Source organism: Nannospalax galili, unplaced genomic scaffold (assembly GCF_000622305.1).
Source record: "Nannospalax galili isolate Female #2095 unplaced genomic scaffold, S.galili_v1.0 scaffold235, whole genome shotgun sequence".
In the NCBI taxonomy this organism is placed as follows: domain Eukaryota; kingdom Metazoa; phylum Chordata; class Mammalia; order Rodentia; family Spalacidae; genus Nannospalax; species Nannospalax galili.
This window is the reverse complement of record NW_008338118.1, coordinates 5,366,220-5,384,594: the sequence shown is the minus strand read 5'-3', so window position 1 is coordinate 5,384,594 and position 18,375 is coordinate 5,366,220. Positions and strand designations below refer to the sequence as shown.

General features: G+C 41.1%; 2 protein-coding genes across 2 annotated transcripts in view; both read right to left on the bottom strand.

Annotated features, from left to right (window-relative positions):
• Positions 1 to 13,649, bottom strand: part of Itga1 (integrin subunit alpha 1) — a 160,877-nt gene extending 147,228 nt beyond the window's left edge. The window contains exon 1 of the mRNA XM_008832940.3: positions 13,150 to 13,649. Coding sequence (XP_008831162.1) covers positions 13,150 to 13,210 — 61 coding nt within the window. The 5' untranslated portion in view covers positions 13,211 to 13,649. The remainder of the gene's footprint in view (positions 1 to 13,149) is intronic.
• On the bottom strand, positions 380 to 2,334 carry Pelo (pelota mRNA surveillance and ribosome rescue factor). The gene is made up of 2 exons (XM_008832939.3): positions 1,248 to 2,334; positions 380 to 967 (listed from the first exon to the last, which is right to left on the bottom strand). The coding sequence occupies exons 1-2, from the start codon at positions 1,971 to 1,973 to the stop codon at positions 536 to 538; spliced, it is 1,158 nt and encodes a 385-aa protein (XP_008831161.1). The 5' UTR covers positions 1,974 to 2,334; the 3' UTR covers positions 380 to 535.
• Positions 13,650 to 18,375: the final 4,726 nt, after the last annotated feature.

Genomic DNA, 18,375 nt, shown 5'->3' with positions numbered 1-18,375 from the left:
TATAACAACAAAAAAGACCAAAAGTAGTTTTGAAATGAGGGGTTAACAAATCTCTCAAGGAAAACAGACTTGTCATTGTTCACTGTTTTGCTACCACTTTAGTAGTAAACATGTTTAAATCTAAAAAACAAAATGGAAAGAGGTGAGGAGAAAATAGATCATTAAATGAAATGCAAGAATACTACACAGAATTTAAATAATGTAAACCCAGGATAAAGAGGGACAAAGCTTTTCTAAGGAAAATGAATTAAAGCACATATATGGGGTTTCATGATCAATCCAAAACAGTACATTAAGTATTCTTTTTAGATACACAAAATTATTGCTTTAAAGGTTTTAAGAAAAAAATATCAAAATTAGTAAACATAGTACATGGGCGTTATTTCCTTTCGGTTTATTTAAAACATGCCCTACCAAGCACATGGCCTGACCAAATACACGAGCAATCCACCAATCAGAGCGGCTCTCGTGCAGTTGTCAAGGGATGCTGCGAAGTGGTTAACAGTGAAGAAGCAGGCAAACTAAAGCTTTAGTCTCAATCCTCTTCAGAACTGGAATCCTCCTCTTGGTCAGAAAGTTCTGGCACAGGGAAGCGGAGAATGGCAGCAACTCCAGTCAACTGGCCAAGCTGCTCTCCAGACACATGGAGACTGGAGAATATCCGGACCGTGCCGGCATTGTCTTTCACACTGTCCACCAGCCTCACGTACCGGCTTCGTGTGGCTACATCCTGATGCCTGAAGAGCTCATCGCTGATGAGCAACGTGTCAATTGCCATGGCTTCGTTGGCCTTCTCTACCTGCTTGAGTCCATAGAAAGCTCTGTCAGGCTCATGCTGTAACATTTTATAGAAATCGTCCAAAGCCTTTACTTCTCCAGCGGCTTTGGTGTCTGAGAGGCGGCTAGCTACTGTAGGGTCGCAAAGGACTTCCTTCAGGGAGTACTTGTGTCCAGAGGAGGCATGTACCTAGAATCACAATCATAAAAGACAAAAGAATCTCTGAAGTGTTCATTAATCAGCCCACAATGACATAAAACAAAAAACGTTAATAAGGCTTTACCTATTTAAGGACTTCAGCGAACGCTACTATAGAGATGTGCTAGACATTCAACAGTTCTCTACCATTTCTTTACAAGCTCAGCCAAGTAAAGGGGTTTAAGTTTTACTTTTCCCGGTTCTAAAACTTCAAGGGCAGCTCATACCAATCCTTTGCCCTCTCTTAGCTATCTCTGGGTAAGAGCTTTACCTGAAGGAATTTGGATCGGTTTTCCAGGAGCACTTTGTTGTCGGTCTTCACTGCTTGCTGAAACATGTAGTCGCAGAACTGCTCCCGAACAAATCCCGGGCTGGCCACCAGAATGCACTTTACAACGTCGAAGTTAATGTGGCGCTGGATGGCCTGGACCACCTGCTCATAGAACCTCTCCAGAGCCCGGTCATGCTGGGAGCAGTTGCCTTTCCGTTTCCTGGGGATATTCACCTCCACCTTGGCACGCGTGAGGGTCATGCTGGGAGTGACTAAGCAGACGTGGGCGAGGCCCTCCTGCATGACCACAGCTGCCACATCAGCGCTCCAGGCCGGGTCACAGGCCTGCTCGATGCGCTCCAGAACCACACTGTCCCACTGTTTCTTGGCCAGGGTGAACTGGCGGTTGGGTTCCAGCTCGATGGTGTGGTAAGCCCCCATCTTGACGTACTCATTCTCTTGGATATTGGTCCCTTTGACCCGCAGCTGGCAAGCCTGCGAGTCGAAGTCGATGGCTTCCACGCAGAGCGTGAGGGTGGTGCGGACACGGTTGCTGCCCACGCTGCCGGTGGAGGACTCGGTCTGCACCTTGCGTATGGTGGAGGCGCGCAGGCTGTCGCCCACCTGCACCAGATTGTAGGTGTGCCACATGTCCTCGGGCTCCTCGGGGACCAGGGTGACCTGGCCCGCATTGTCCTTCTCGATGTCCTTCCTAACGAGCTTCATGACCTTAACAGGGCCGGAGCGGGCCCGGAGGGGACAGGGCAGAGAGGGAAGGGAGTCCAGGCCAGGAAGGGGGCGGGGTCCGTCCGCAAGCGCGCGGGCCGGAAGGAAGCACTGTACCTCTGGTTCAAGCAGCCGAGCAGCGCCACTCTCGCCTTTTCTCAGTCTCCGAGCACTTTGCGCCGATCCGTCGCTGCACCTTCGGCTGCAAGCACAGACCACCCGGTACTTCCAGTAGCCCTTACCGCGTTAGAGGCTGAGGCCGGAAGGGCGCATGCGCAGCCTGCCTTAGCAGCAAACGTCCGACGTCCCAGCTAGAGAGGCGGGGGCTACAGTGCGCGCGCGCAGGCGCAGTAAGAGGAGAAGCGCTCCCTAAGAATAGTAAAGGCGTTCCGCAGTTTTGGTGGCGAGTCCTTTATATTAAAGTTTTGCCTGGACTCGTTGCGTTTTCCCACCCATTCCTGTGTGTGAAAATTGAGTATGTGAGTTCAAATATATATATATATATATGGAGTTTGTCACTCTGTACCTCCGCCCTTAGAATGGAGCCACTTTCAAAACTTGTCTAAAAGTGGAAACTTGTCTGTGAAGTGCTCACCTGGCTCCCAGAACTCTGCCTGGTCTTGTTCATTCCTTCGCTTCGCTCAGACGTGACCCGCTTGTTGGAGCTGGGGTTTCCAGAAGCGGGTTCTAAGAACTAGGCACGTTCGGTCTGGGCTCAGCAATGTGCCCAGCTGTTTTCTGCCCCTCGTTGCCCTATCTGCACGATTCAGTAAACCCAGATGTTAAATAACAGAGCCCAGAGAGCAGAAACTATGTGTGGAATTTACCCCCGCTGGACCTCTCAGTGGCTTGACCTGATGTCCTGGGAATCCCAGAATCCGAAGCTGGCAGTCAGCTTTTCTCGGCTCAGTGGCCGCTGAGATGCTTCCAGTGGGAGCTGGGCTGCAATAGTTTAATTAGCACTGGACATCTTTCCTGCCAAACACAGGCTAAAAGCTGAGCTATGGAGAGTGATGAACTGATCTACTAATTATGACTGGCCTCCAATGAGGAGCCACAGAACTGATAGATAGATAGATAGGATGGATAGATAGATAGATAGGATGGATAGATAGATGATAGATAGATAGATAGATAGATAGATAGATAGATAGATAGATAGATGATAGGTAGATAGATCTTTTTTTTTTTTTTTTTGACAAAGTGAGGATGAGGATATGGGATTAGTTCTTAAAAAGACCAGTGACTGGAAAAACAAAACAAAAAAATACACTAAAGTTTCTTCAGCGTGAAGATGGAACAGAGCAGAGAATAGAGCAGAATTCTGCACACATATTCTCACCATGTTTCCCACTGTATGTGTGGATTTTAAAGCAGAGCTCACCAGCCTTAGCTGACCAGAACGGGTTAAAAGAAGGGATGTGACTTTGGCAAGGCTTAATCATTTTAACTGATATCAGTTGTCTGTCTTAGAGATTACCTGGAGGAGAGGGGGAGGAAGGCCCTTCCAAGACTGTAGGTTAAGTTAGAACCTTTACTTGTTTTGTGTCCTCTTCACACCCTCTTTTTCCTCTGTTTCTTCTTTCCCCTCTTTTCTATCTTCCTATCAGAAAGTCCCTAACTCACGCCGATTGCTTTCTTCCTCCAATTCTAAAGAAGCCAGCATCTTTTCACTAAGCAGTGCACTGGTCTCACTCAAACAAGTTGGTTTCATAGCCTCAGGAATAAAAGATGTTCACTAAAGAGTTATCGACATTTGAGTATTTCCCAAACATCTTCTGCTTTCTATCCTTTCTTGTAAGGACATCTTATCCTTATTTATAGGAAAAGAAAATAAAATTATTAGGAAGTTAAGAAATGTGTTCAAAATCACTTAACTGGAATTCAGATGCAGGCCCACTAAATGCCACAGTTTCTGTCCACTACCACTATTCCTTGTTTATGAATGTCAGGCATCAGCTCTGCAGATGCAAATATGTACTGTTATCTAATGCTACTTTCCTTGAACTGTCACCCTTCCAGTTTACTGACAATAGCTTGGTTGTCAACCTATAGATGATTTGAAAGGTGCTTACCCCCTTCCCTGCGCTTAAAATCATATGTTTTTGTGCATAGGTTTGTTTCTACTGAGCTTAGATTGACTAAGAACTGTTGTATGAAATTACAGAAACTCAATTAGAAATTTTAAAGAAAAAATAAAATATTTCCTCAGAAAAAAATCATAATTTTTTGAGAATGATTTACTTTAGAAATTCTTATTTCTACCTTCGAAATCTGTAGAAAATCCACAATGGCTCTCTTCTGTGGTTTCTTTTTTTTTAAGTTGCAAGGCAAAATCTTTGAATTGCCTTGTTGCTGTGTGTGTGCGTGTGTGTGTGTGTATTTTTGAGACAGCACCTCATGTAGCTCAGACTAGCCTCTAACTGGATATATAGCAGAGAATGACCTTGAACTTCTGATTCAGCTGCCTCCCCCTCCTGAATACTGGATTAGAGGCATGGACCATGATATCCAGTTTTTTATGAGGTGCTGAGGATCAAACCCAGGACCTTGTGCATGCTAGCTAAGGATTCTACTACTGAGATGCATCTCCAGCACTAGACTATCCTTTCAAATGTCAATGTCTTTTGATGATTATACATACTACAATATTTCTTTATATATATTATTTTTATGTGTATGAGAATATTGCCTGCATGTCTATAAGTGCACGCATGCCTTAAAATACCCACGGAGGTCAGAAGAGGGTGTTGGATACCCTGGAACTATAGTCATGGGTGGTTGTTGGCTGCTATGTGGATGCTGGGACTCAAACCTGGGTCTTCTACAAGAACAGCCAGTACTCTTAACCACTCAGCCATCTCTCCAGCCCCACACTACAATATTCCTCATAGAATTAGTTTGGCCTGAAACATCTGCAATAGGAACTTTTTAAAGAGTAACTTGAGCTTATTATTGAATGATCAGCTGTTTTCTCCCCATCCTATGTATTTTTAGTGTATTTCTGAATCAATCATTACTTTTGAAATATGATTCATTTTGGGTTATAGTTCATAATTTAAATCTCACAACATACTGATGTTGTTATTATCAACTGTAGTTCATTGGATTTAATAATGAGTATTAAAACTCCTATGGATATAGATGCTTTAACTTTTATTCTTTTCTAAAATAAGTAAAATCACAAGAAAAAGACCATATCTTAGTTCCTTTCTTTGAAATTGTAAATTTATACTTATTAGTTTCTTGAAAATAGAACGCTTCTTATGAATATTTCTAATTATATCTTGATTTCCTACAAATTTTATTTTTATTAATTTTTATCAAAGAGGAAAAGAAGTGTTGCTACCTTCACAAGCTTTTAGTTTATTGTTATGGGGGTACTAGAAGTGGAGAATTGGGCTAGAAGTCAAGAGACTTTTAGTTCTTACTCTTTGTTTTAATTTTTTTTATTTATTTATTTTTATTTTATGTAAATAAGCATTTTGCATGCATATATGTAAGTGCACCCAAGTGTGCAATGCCCACAGGGACCAGAAGAGGGTGTTGGATCCTGTAGAACTGAAGTTACCAATGGCCAGTATGTAAGTGCTCAGATTTGACTTTTTTTTTTTTTTGGTCTTTTTGAGACAGGGTCTCCTTGTAGCCCTAGCTGCCCTGGAACTCACTATGTAGACCAGGCTGGCCTTGAACTCACAGCCTGCTTCTGCTGCCTGAGTGCTGGGATTAAAGGTGTGCACCACCATGCCCGGCTGAGTGCTCAGATTTGAAACTAGATCATCTGCAAGAGCAGCCAGTGCTCTGAACCACCGAGTCGTCTCTCCAGCCCCACTTCATTTGTTTTTGCTGTAACTTTTGGTACACTCAGTCTGTCTGAAACTCAGTTTCTTTTACTTGACAATTGAAGGAACTGAATTCAACAATTTACATTACAATTGTAAAAAACATACTATGACAACTTAAAAAAATAGCATCTGTGCTCTCATTCTAACATTTGGTTTCAATTTTGTATGCTATCTTTCTAAAATTCATTTTAAAGATTAAAATAATACATAATGGTGATTAGTTTTATTATAAAAGGTTTGGAACATGATCTGTACAGATTATGTAAGTAGCAAGACCTTTAATTATGAGTATCTAGGGATAAATGCAATTGTTTCTTTAGAGAAAAATGTGAAAACCTCAGGCTGTACAAAGGCTCCAGAGTGACCTCTAGAAGTCAAGTTGGTGTCAGGGAAGGTCATTAGCTAAGTATAGGCAAAAGGGGAAAAGGAAAAAGGGAAGGTTGTTTTTTAAAGAAACTTCTTGTACTCACTCCTTATCTAAATTTCCTTTGGCTACAAATGCTTACTTGGCAATTGTCAGCAATTCAAGCTTCAGTGTGTGTGTGCGTGTGTGCGTGTATGTGTGTGTGTGTGTGTGTGTGTGTGTGTATGCTCACATGTGCGTGAGTGCCTGTGTGTGTGCACATGCTTCTGTGTTTCTATTAATATGTGTCTTTATATAATATAGGTTCATTTTGCTAAAAATGCTGTAATAAAATATACAAGCAAACTTTAAAATATTTTTTCCATATTTTATTTATTATTTTTACTTTATGTGTGTATTGCATGCATGTAGGTAAGTGTACCCGTGTCATACAATGCCCACAGAAAATATTTTAAGGGCTAAAAAGCTAGTTAATGAAATCATTTCCAAATTACATTTAATTTGTATTAAGAGCGTGTGAGCACTTGGGAGGTAGAGGCATGAGAATCAGCAGTTCAAGGTTATCTTTACTTACATAGTAAGTTCAAGGCCAGTCTGGGCTACATGATACCTTACCTAAAAGAAATGGGCTATGCAATTTATAATAAAATATGAAAACCAGGGGCTGGAGAGATGGCTCAGGAGTTAAGAGCACTGACTGCTCTTGAAGAAGGACCTGGGTTCAATTACCAGCACCCACGTGGTGGCTAACAACCATCCATAACTCCAGTTCCAGGGGATCCAGTGCCTTCTTTGGACCTCCTCAGTCACTGCAGGACATGGGTGCACTTAAACACAGGCAGGCAACACACTCATACATGTAAAAAATAAATAATAAAAATTTAAAATATGAAAACCATAATAGTCATTTGACCTAATGCAATTTGTATACCCTATTAAAAATTGAGAATTTGCATTTATTTCAGCAGATCTCAGATGATTTGCACAGAAATATATGATTTAATTCCTCTTCATATTTTAATTATAGTGATTTTTCTATTAATCCAGGTATATCTCAGTTGTTTCTAGAAATCTGCATAAAACAATATGACAGCTTGGGACTTAAAAGTGTGTGCATTTCTATTTCTATTACAACTTAACTGACTTCAAATTTTCCTTTTAAATCACAGAAAAGATCAGATTACAATTAGACCATTCATACGTTTGCAGCCCTAGCACTTACAAGCATGGCAGAAAATTCATTCTGCTAAAGCTGGAGTCATTAATCCTGTGCTGCTGAAACACTGTTTGATGACTTCGTTTTAACTTTTTCCTCTTCCTCCTAAAGGTGGTTACTCCTAGGGAGCTGGTTTTGGGGGGAAATAGTTACGCTGCTGCTGCCAGAGGAGAAATTATTCCTTCAGTCAGATACAAACTTGGCTTGGAAAAGAACTGAGAAGAGGAACAATGTTTCTAACTTTGTATCTAGACAGGTGTTACATACTAGCCTCTTTGAAATCTTAAGATGCAGTTTTTAAATGCACAAAGCATGTGACTGAAAAATGCCATGTGCATGTCCTACATGTTGTTAATTGCAATTGTCAGATGGCAGTTTGTCAAATTTCATCATCTCTGTAGTAGGATGCATCCAGCAATCTAGTTAATGACAGATTGTGGTCAATGCTCATCTTTCTTGATGTATAATGGTGCATTTTTCAATTTGTTACCATCCATCAAATTCTATATAAACATGGGTGAGATATAAAGAGATCAGTCTTATCTTTCAAGTAATATTTAGTTTTTGTTTGTTTGTTTATATACATGTAGCCCTGGCTGGTCTAGAATCTGCTATGAGGACCAGGTTGGCCTTGAACTCACAGACATCCACCTGGCTCTGCCTCCAGAGTGCAAGATTAAAGGCAAGCACCACCATCTGGCTTCTTTTAAGTATTCTATAAGTTTTTCTATAGTTCATATTTCATGATTCAGTAAAAAAAAGTGTCTATTCTTAGGTATAATAAAGAAAAATAATGCCTTCATAGAGCATACAACAGGATGGATAACTGATAATTACATATTTAATTATAAAGTCATATGGTGTGTTGTTATAGAGAAGCAAAGGTACTAGGGGCTGTACTTGTCCCTGAGGAGGGAGTTCCAGTCCATCTCAGGGAGTCTGTTGGGGTCACATTTAGAGAGTCAAGGATCAGTAGCACTGGGAGTCACTGCTTATGTAAAGAACCCAAGACAGCTTCAGAAAGCTTGAGGAAATGAATATATTCGACTCATTTGCATTTCTTGATACTGTACTGTACTTGTTTTGAAACTGAATACAAGTCTGCAGTCAGAGGCGGCCCTGAACAGGCAACCTATTCTGACTTTAGCACTGTGGCAACAATTCTAAAATATCTTTCATCTCAGTTTCTCAACATGAACTTAAGTATACCATTTTGTGTTTCATATATCAGAAGAGCAGTTGTTTGAACCCTAGTTTTCAGAAAATGTCTCCAACAGCTAATTTATTTTGTTAAAATATTTAAAATTCAGTGGGTTATGAATCTCAGTGGGAAGTTTTGGGGGTTGGAGGTAGAGGAAAAGACAGAGGCACATCCATCCAAGGAAGTAAAATGAACAGTAATAAGCTGTAGTCCAAGGCTTATGCACTAAAATAGCTCAATTATTGTATGAGTTACTTTTGTGACCACTGTGACTAAACCCCTAACAGAAACAACTTAAAGAAGGAATTATTTGTTTTGGTTCAGAGTTGCAGAGGTATCAGTCCATGGTCAGCAGGTCAGAGTAGAATAGCAGTTCACATCATGGTGGACAGGAAGTAGAGAGCTGGGCATAGAGTATGGGCCAGGGCAAGAGACAGTCCCCAAGGACATCCTCCTAGCCACCTCCTTCTCCTAACCAGGCTGGAAATTCCACCACCTCTCAATAATCTATTCAGACTTTAATAGGTTCCTCAAACTACTGTTAAAAATTCAGTGATCTAGATCTAATCATCTCTAGAAAATGCAGCCCTCAGAGAACACTCACATATGTTTTACTGATCCCAATATTTACCATAACTATTGGCATCTAGAAGTTACAGAACAAAAATAGGTCAACCATATATATTTGCATACACACACACACACATATATACATATATGGTTTGGCATATATATTTGTTACTCTCATTTCATATTAACTAAGCAAATAAGCAAAAACTCAGTGGATTTATTGTTGCTTTTACAGACATCGAAATATGTAAAAAGCTGGGTGTGGTGACACTTGGGAGGCAGAGCCAGGTGGATCTCTGTGAGATGGAGGCCAGCCTGGTCTATGTAGTGAGTCCAGGCCAGCTGAGGCTACAGGGAGACCCTTTCTCAAAAAGACCAAAAAAAAATAAATAAATAAAAATCCCCCTTGTTAATACATGGCTGCCATTGGAGTTCATTCTTTTGTTTTGGATAAGTGACTTTCTTTCCATGTTTAGTCACCACCTTACTAGACTTTATTTTGAACAGGAACTATTGCCTGTGCATAAAGGCTCAAAAGACGACCCATACTTCTAGGACAGTTTCTAAAGAGGAGAGATATAGAACTCAATTAGGGACTTTTTAAGCTCAGTATTGATAAACTGAGAGGGAGGTAGTCTTATTTGAACTGTATTATTGTGTCATCATCTAATTCACTATATATCTAAAAATCATAGAAATAGCAATCTTATTATTAACTAGATCCTTATCAAAGTATTTCAGACAATTATGTTTGAAATTCACTTATGTGGATATAAGTGAAAAGAGGATGAACTTACATTTGGGCAGATTTCAGAGCAGAGACTTTGAGGTCAGCAGTGTGAATTGAGGATATCTGTCATTTACCACACTGAAACTTTGGAAAAATGAGGTTAATCTTAGTGTTTTTGTTTCTGTATCTCTAAAATACAGACTATGGATGCTTTTTACTTTTTAAAGGTTAAGATAAAACAATATCTACAAAGATCTTGGCCCAGAACCTTGCATGTCATAAGTTTCAGCATTAACCTCTGCTACCACAGACCTCTGATTGTCGGTCTTGACCTCTGACCTCTGGAAGGCTGAATCTAAGCATTTGTATATTGCCAGTGAGCACACCGGGCAAGATATTGCAGTGTCGGGGGAATGAATGGTATTTATTCCATTTGTCCCTTATTCCTGAGCCTCTGGGCTAGTTGCAGTCTTACTATGGCCCCTGTTTATTCCAGTGGCCTCCCTCTCAGAGCTCAAGTGTATATAGTTCAGCTCTTCAAGACCTAAGACTGACCATGGCTTCTTTTTGTGCTGTGGCTTCCATGCTTTCTCCGCAGGTGTTCTGCCATCTTTCCTTGATTCCCTTAAGGCATCCCCAAGCTGTCTGTTTATGAAGCCATCTTCAGTTACATTCTTGCTATGTGCCACTGCTTATTCTGGGACTTTCATGTGCATTGAAAAGATGACAAGAACTTTATTTGGATATGAGGGAGAACATCTTTCTTGGCAAAGTACGTAATGTATGTTGGAAGAAGCTAATACAAAAAGTTGTAAATCCTTGGGAAGTTTATTGGAATGGCCCTGGTTTGTTATGAAATAAGCATAGCTTTGAAAGCTGGAGAGAGTTTGCTTAGAAGGCAGGGGTAGTGGGAAGGAAGGGTGGAGTTCTTTTCTAGATGTATAAAACAACAAGATCATATCCACAGTGGCAAGAAGAGCAAGGGAATATGAGGAATGTAAGGCAGTGTCACCGAATAGGATGACATTCTGTTTAAGGGTTGTGGTAGGGAGAATAATAGTGACCTACCAAAAATGCCTTTGCCCTCTTCCTTGAAAATTGGATATGTTACCCTAGATGGGAAAAGGGGCATAGCAGAAGTAATTAAATGTCTCCATCCTTGAGAGAAGAGTCCAGTGAAGTACAGGACCCTTGTCAGGTAGACATAGAGAAGATGTGACCATGAAGTAGAATCAGAAAGGCAGATTTGAAGAATTCCCTTCCTGGCTTTGACAATGAAAATCAAAGAGTACAGGTGACATCTTAGATCTGGAGAGAAGCAAGGAAACTCTGAAGGGACCTTGATTTTATCCAGTTAGACTTACTACCCACAGAACTGTAAAATAGTAAATATCTTGTTTTAAGCCAAGAAACCAATGGCAGCTTGTTACGCCAGCTATTATAGGAAACTGACAGCGGTAGCAGGAGCCAGGGTACTGGACTTAGGCAACCAATTGAAAACTTTAGATTTCATGAGAGGCAACCCTGAACTTCCAAAGATGTTCTATTTAAAACAAATACAATGAAAATGAAGCATTAGGCAGTTGGATTAGAGGTTGGGCTCAGATTGGAAACAAGATGAGCTCTGTATTAGCATCTGTGAGTGGGCATGGCTCTAAGACTCTGGATCAGCTGTGGACTCCATGGGGGGGTGGGCGGGGGGGTGAGACGTTTCCAAATAGGAGCAATCAATAGGAAAGAGCTGGTGGAATATGACTGGCAGGAAAGCGAGCTAAGGAAGAAGCCAGATTTCAGATCCTTAACGCTGTGTTGTGCACTGAGGCACACATATGCTATGTATGAGGAACCTGTCCATTCTGGCTCAAAAACATAAAGAACACCAAGAAAAACTAAACATATTTAAGAAACATCCTCAAAATTTTCCCTTTAATTCCCATCTTAGATCCAGCAAGGCTTGTTAAACCAATGTGTACAAGAAATTATAACTTGTTCACCCTTATCCCCCATAAAAAAAATTCTTTTCAAGGACATGCAAATCTTATCAAACCATTTCTGTACTCACTGGCTGCTTTTTTTCAGCAAAATGAAAAAAATATACAATTTGAATAATTAGAAAACAATATAGATTTTGCCAAACAACAAGATGCAATCTCTGAACGTTAGGGTTGGAAAGCAATCTCAAGTCAAGTATGCCGAAAGTAATAGTAGGTAGCTGGTTGGTGAAACCACTCCTTGACTGTAGTGCTGCTAGAAGTTACCACTGTTTGGATTATTGAACATTTCCTGTGAAGTGGAAAATGTTTGGGTAAAAAGCCCGTGGCTCATGTTAACTTGTTACACCACCTCACTAAGAAAAAAAGTTGTTTGCTAATAATCCAAATGATCTGCAAAATTCTCTGTATTTAGCCAACTACAGTGGGATAATCTGCAGACTCCCTCCTATTTTTGAATAGCAAACTGTGAAACAGACTAGTTAAACATGCCAGCAGTAAAAACATACAGCAACTGAGTATCAATAACATGTTAAAGCCAACGTCTTAACGGATTAATCAGGCCATTATCTGATGTTTAAAGTTTTTGACACTTCACCCCTGAACCATTTCACCAGGATACCATTTCAGTGGTCCCTCCCCAACCAGTAACTAGTGTAAAGGATCCAACCATTGCTATCATTTGGGAAAGCTTAGAAAATGCTCCGATTCAACCTCTTTCTAAATTGAGTTACAACATTGCGTTTCTACCATGTTAAGTCTTAAAAACACATTTTGCATCCCAAAAGATCGGTGCTGTTCTGTGATATTGCATTAACAAACGTCATTTTGGGTCAAGCAGCAGTTTTTCCTCCCTTCCCTCTTGTTTTATGGCAGAAAAGGTCTTTAAATACTAGACAGAAAGAAAATACATGAAAGTCCACTCCTGACCGACTCGAGGTCAGGAACTCTGCACACAAATCGTGTGCCCTCTGGTCACCCTCTTCCAAAAATTCAAATTCCTAAAACACGGTGCACACCATCAAAACAAATTTAGTTCGAACAACTTTTAAAGTCAATTCTACTTGTAGTGAAGTTCTCAGTTCAGCAGGAACCCCTCTTAGTCGTGGGCTGGAAGGCAGGCGCACGCTCCAGTCCTCTGACCTGCCAGGCTACCTGAGGGCCCTCCGTCCTCCTGCCTGGCTTTCTTCTCTGTGTGTCACCCCCTGCCCGAGCCCCAAGCCCCACTAGGAGATGCTCCTGAAAGCAGAGTTGCTCACCGGTGAGGAACCAGCAGCAGGCGACAGCAACCCCTGGGCTGGCACAGCGCCTGGGGACCATGGCTGGAGCCGCTGCAGCGCCCGGGAAGTGCTGGTTCTGCGGGCAGGAGCTGGCTGGCAGGAGCTGGCTGGCAGAAGCTGGTAGGATCCGGAGCTCTGGGCCACTCTGGCGGTGGCGGCGGGTCTCAGGAGGTGGCCCCAGCTACTGCAGCCCCAGGCGCGCAGAGTGATTTCCTGTGTTTTGGTAAAATGCCTCTAAGTCCGCTCCACGCTTTTCACATCCCAGACGGATTGCCACATCGCCCGCCCCTTCGCGGGTCTCTGAAATCTCACTGGCAGCCTCCCAGGCTCTGTCCGAGACATGGACAAATAAAGCCAACTTCGCGGGTCCTTGTTTAGGCTAAAGTCCACGGGCTGCAAAGCAAACCTTAAAGGGACATCTGCCTTTCATTGAGAGGGCGATCTCGCTCCAGTGCCAAATCCCTAAGGTTATGGTAGGAAGGCGGGCGGAGGCTGGACCTTTGCGAGGGTGTCTCTAGGCTAATGACTCCGCCTTCACACCCCTTACTTCTCCCGGATCTGGGCAGGAAGGGCAGTTTCAAAGTGCCCTGCTGCTTGTATCTTGAAGGGAGGCGGCTTTCCTGTGTCCAGTTGCGCAGAAGGTATCAGACCCGCACTGAAGCTAGCAGCTCTTGCCCGCGAACACTTCAACTTTGTCTTGGAGTCATCTCACCCTAAGGGAAAGGAGGGGTCCTCCCCACCAATATGCCCCCTTGAGAGCTTTGCTCTTTCTTGGGGAGAGTTTGCTTTTTCTCTGAAGATCCCTGTTTGAAGGTGGTTGCAGATAAGATTTTCTTTGGGAAGAGAATGGCCAGGAGAAAAAGGAGAAACGAGACTGGGTGAGGGAAAAAGAACAGAGGGTGGGAAAGGAAGAGAGGAAGGCAGTCCCAGAAACGGAATGTGTGTGGGCTATGTTGTTTAAGCTGAATTAGGATGTTTGTACGCTGTGAACTGAATCTAATAATGAACTCAAGGTACTGTTTTATTTTTTCTTGTATGAGTGAGTGAGCATTACGTTAGTTCATGTTACCTCTCTCTGGGAGAGGTGGGCAGGCCCCATAATGGAGGAGTCAGTCTGCTTCCCTGCCCTCCTTAGTTAAGAATCACCTATCAGCTTCCACAAATGTTTACCATTTTCAAAACTGTGTCTTAGCCCTTTTGAGAATTTCAAAGAAGAGAAGGAATGGATGGGTGAATTTGTGTTGAGAGCTCCTTGTAGATATCAATCCAGTTCAGTACATATTTGAACATCTCTATTGAGCAAGAAAAGGACTAGGCAGGAGAAGACTGCCACCCAAAGGAAGGTTCATTGTTAAGAATACAAGACACCACCTGGGCTGTAGGGGCCCGGAGAAGTCCTCAGGCTTCATTGGGTATGTTGCCAAACAGAAGTGCAGCAGCTACAAGGGGAAAAGAAAAATGTCAAAGAAGTTAAATGGTCACGAATAGAGTGAACTAGCCAGACATGGTAGCACATGTCTGTATCCCTGCACTCCAGAGCCTGAGATAGAAGGACTACAAATTCAAGAGGGTAGCCTGGGCCGCAAAGTGAGACCCTATCTCAAAAACAAACAAAGTCACTGAGCAGAACTGAAATGTTGAAGGCTCTCTAACCTCAGTACCATGACCCATTAGTCCTTTAGCAATGAATCCCTTCCTAATCACTTCAAGTGATTTAGTACTCAGTAAACACATTGAAAGATCTGTTCCCACTGTTAACTTCCATATGTCATCTCTCAGTTCTAATTTCAAAATTGCACGTCTCTACAAAAACAGTATTGTGTATGATCACAGTTCATTCCCATTAGTCATTGCTTGAGATCTCTTGCTTGCACTCAGTGTCTGCCTATCTTTCCAAAGATCACTTTTCTCTCGTACATTCCATGTCCCTGATTAGTCTTCTCTGAGTCTTCTGCCTCTCAGTATGACCTTCTGGACCTTGTAAAATAATCAAGAAATATTGATTAATGCTTGGCACTTAAATCTCATAATAAGTAATTGCCCCGTAACATTTCCCCTGAATACTTAGTTTCCAAATATAATATGTTTTTATATGTATATGTATAAATATATGCAAATATGTGTATATGTGTACATATATTTGCATATATAGACTTGTGTATATGACATTGTAATTCATAGAAAAAAAGAAACTGGGGCTGGAGAGATGGCTCAGTGGTTAATAGTCCTGACTGCTCTTGCAGAGGACCAGGGTTTGATTCCCAGAACCCACATGGTGGCTGAAAACCATCCTTAACTCCAGTTCCAGGGGAATCCGAAGCCCTCTTCTGACCTCTGTGGCATTGCATGACATGGGTGCACTCATATACATGCAGGCAACACATTCATACACATAAAATAAAAATAATAAAATATTTTTAAAAAAGAAAAAAAGAAACTGTAAATGTTATAATAACATAATGCTAAAGTATTCTTTTTAAAATTTATTTATGTGCATGAGTGTTATGTCTGCATGTATGTAAGTGCACCCATGTCATGTAGTACCTGTGCATAATGGAAGAGGGTGTTGGATGACCTGAAACTGGAGTTACAGAAGGTTGTTAACTGCCATGTGGGTGCTGGGATTCGAATCCAGGTCCTCTGCAAGAGCAGCCAGTGCTCTTAACTGCTGAGCCATCTCTTCAGCTCCTAAAGTATTCTTATATTATGATCAAGGATCTAAATGCTGAGACTTTCCCTTTCTTTGGGGGAGCTAACATAATTTTATTAAGATATTTATTTATGACAGGGCCTCTGCAGTTCCAGCTGGTATGAAACTGACTATGTAGACCAGTCTGGCCTTGATTTCATAGAGATCTGCTTGCCTCTGCCTCTGCCTCTGCCTCTGGAGTGCATGGAATAAAGGCATACACCACCATGCCCAGCTTTTATTTTTATTATTTTAAGTTATGTGTCTGTGTATATCTGCATGTATGTATATGCATGTGAGTGCAGGTGACTTTGGAAGCCAAAGGCATCATATACCCCGAGAGCTAGAGTTAGAGAGGACTGTGAGCTACCCAGAATGGGTGCTAAGAACCAAACTTTGGCCCTCTGGAAGAACCATACATGTTTTTAACCAGTGAGCCATCTCTCTAGCCCCATAATATGTACTCTCAATTTAAATATTTATATTTTTTCTAGGATGTAAAAGCTTAATGATCATAACCGTCACTACCAGTAGTATAACTAAAGTCAATTTTCATCTGTGTTATGAGTTTTTTGGCATATTTACTGATCTTCATGTCAGATCACCGCACATGCAGAGATTGAAGAATAGCTATTGCTGGAGAATTACATTTAAAATATATGCTCATTTTTTTGAACCACAATAAACCTAAATACAAATCAGAGTCAAACAAAGTAATTTTCCTTATTTATTCTGACTGACAGGAAGACATGCTATTAAGTAAAATGAGATTTAGCAAATATAGAAATATCCAGTATCAAAATATAATAATTATATGAGGACTCTTATATGAGGCAAATTTTAAACTCTATACAAAGTTTCCTATTTTAAATGAGAACTAATCTGATAGAATCTCTTTCAGGGTTTGGAAGCAAGAATGAAAATTAAGAGTACACAAAGAAGTTGAAGACCAAACCAATTAAGAATGTGAAAAGTAGAGTCTATGAAATGTTGCCAATATCGCTGGCATTATTGGTGAATAGTTGTACCGAAAAAGCCACATTTATTTCACACTGAGGTATATGTTGGATTTAGTCTAATATTTTATGTAAAATTACTTGAACAAGTAAGATTTCAGAGTTACCCTGCACATGTTCAAGCCCTGGAACCACAATATGATAGCTGTACAAAGTGGAAAAAAATCACTGAGTTTTTCTAAGCCTCATTTTTTAAAAATGTAAATGGTGATGAAAATAGATCCTCTTCCTGAAGATTGGTGTGAGGATTAAATGAGACAAACTACAGATACCTAGCATAATGCCTAGGTGTAGTAAATGCTCGATAGATATGAACTGGTCTTCCCCATTATAGAAGAATTGGTATCAGGTAGACAATTGTGTGTTATAGGATCTGCAGAAAAGACTGCAATTTGATGGCCAATCAGAAGAGGAATTTTATTTTTTAACTCAAAACATCTCTAGTGACTCATTATTTTTTGAATTTCTTTTAGTATATTTACTTCAGGGCCTGGAGAGATGGCTCAGTGGTTAAGAGCACTGGCTACTCTTGCTGAAGACCTGGGTTCACATCCCAGCACCCACATGACAGCTAACAACCCCCATAACTCCAGCTCAGGGACTCTGAAGCCCTCTTCTGGCCTCTGCTGGTATTGCATGCATGGGTAAACACCTACATGCAGACAAAATGCTCATACGCGTATAAAATTATAAATTTATAAAAAAATACTTCAAATCATGGAGCTATCTAGAAGATATGTCTACAAAATAGGTGTACATTGAAATATCAAACCATGCCCAGTATGGAAGAGATGCCTTTAATCCCAGCACTCAAGAGGCAGAGGTAGGCAGATCATTGTGAGATTGAGGCCAGCCTGGTCCACATAGGAAGACCTAGGCCGGCTAAAGCAACATCGTGAGACCTTGCCTCAGAAACAAATGAACAACTGACTGGCGAGGTGGCTCAGTGGTTAAAAGCACTCACTGCTCTTGCAGAAGATCTGGGTTCAATTCTCAGCACCTACATGGTGGCTAACAACCTTCTGTAACTCCAGTTTCAGGGACTCTGATGCTGTCTTCTGATCTCCTCAGGTATTGCATGACATGGGTGCACTTATACATGTAGGCAATACACTCATATGCATAAAATAAAAATAATAGAAAAAAACCCAAACCATTTTAGCATTGACATGAATTTTCTTTTCACACTAACTAGCTGTCAATGGGATTCTTTTTGTTTTGTTGGTTTTTTGGGGGGGAACAAATGGAGCAAATTTTACCAAGAGGTTGGGAGTAGAAGGGCTCCTTGGCAGATAACAAATCTTAAAGCTATGGAGTACAGAAGGTGCTCCTACATGGAACGTGTTGCTGGTTTACTGAATAGTAAATAATTTAAAGATTGGTCTATGTTAAAAACATTCTGAGAAAATTAAGAAATGATCTTTTAAAGAAAAATTTGAGATTTCAAATAGTTTTTCTTTGGTTCATAATATTTAGCTTTTTTCTTTTTTTAATCCATTG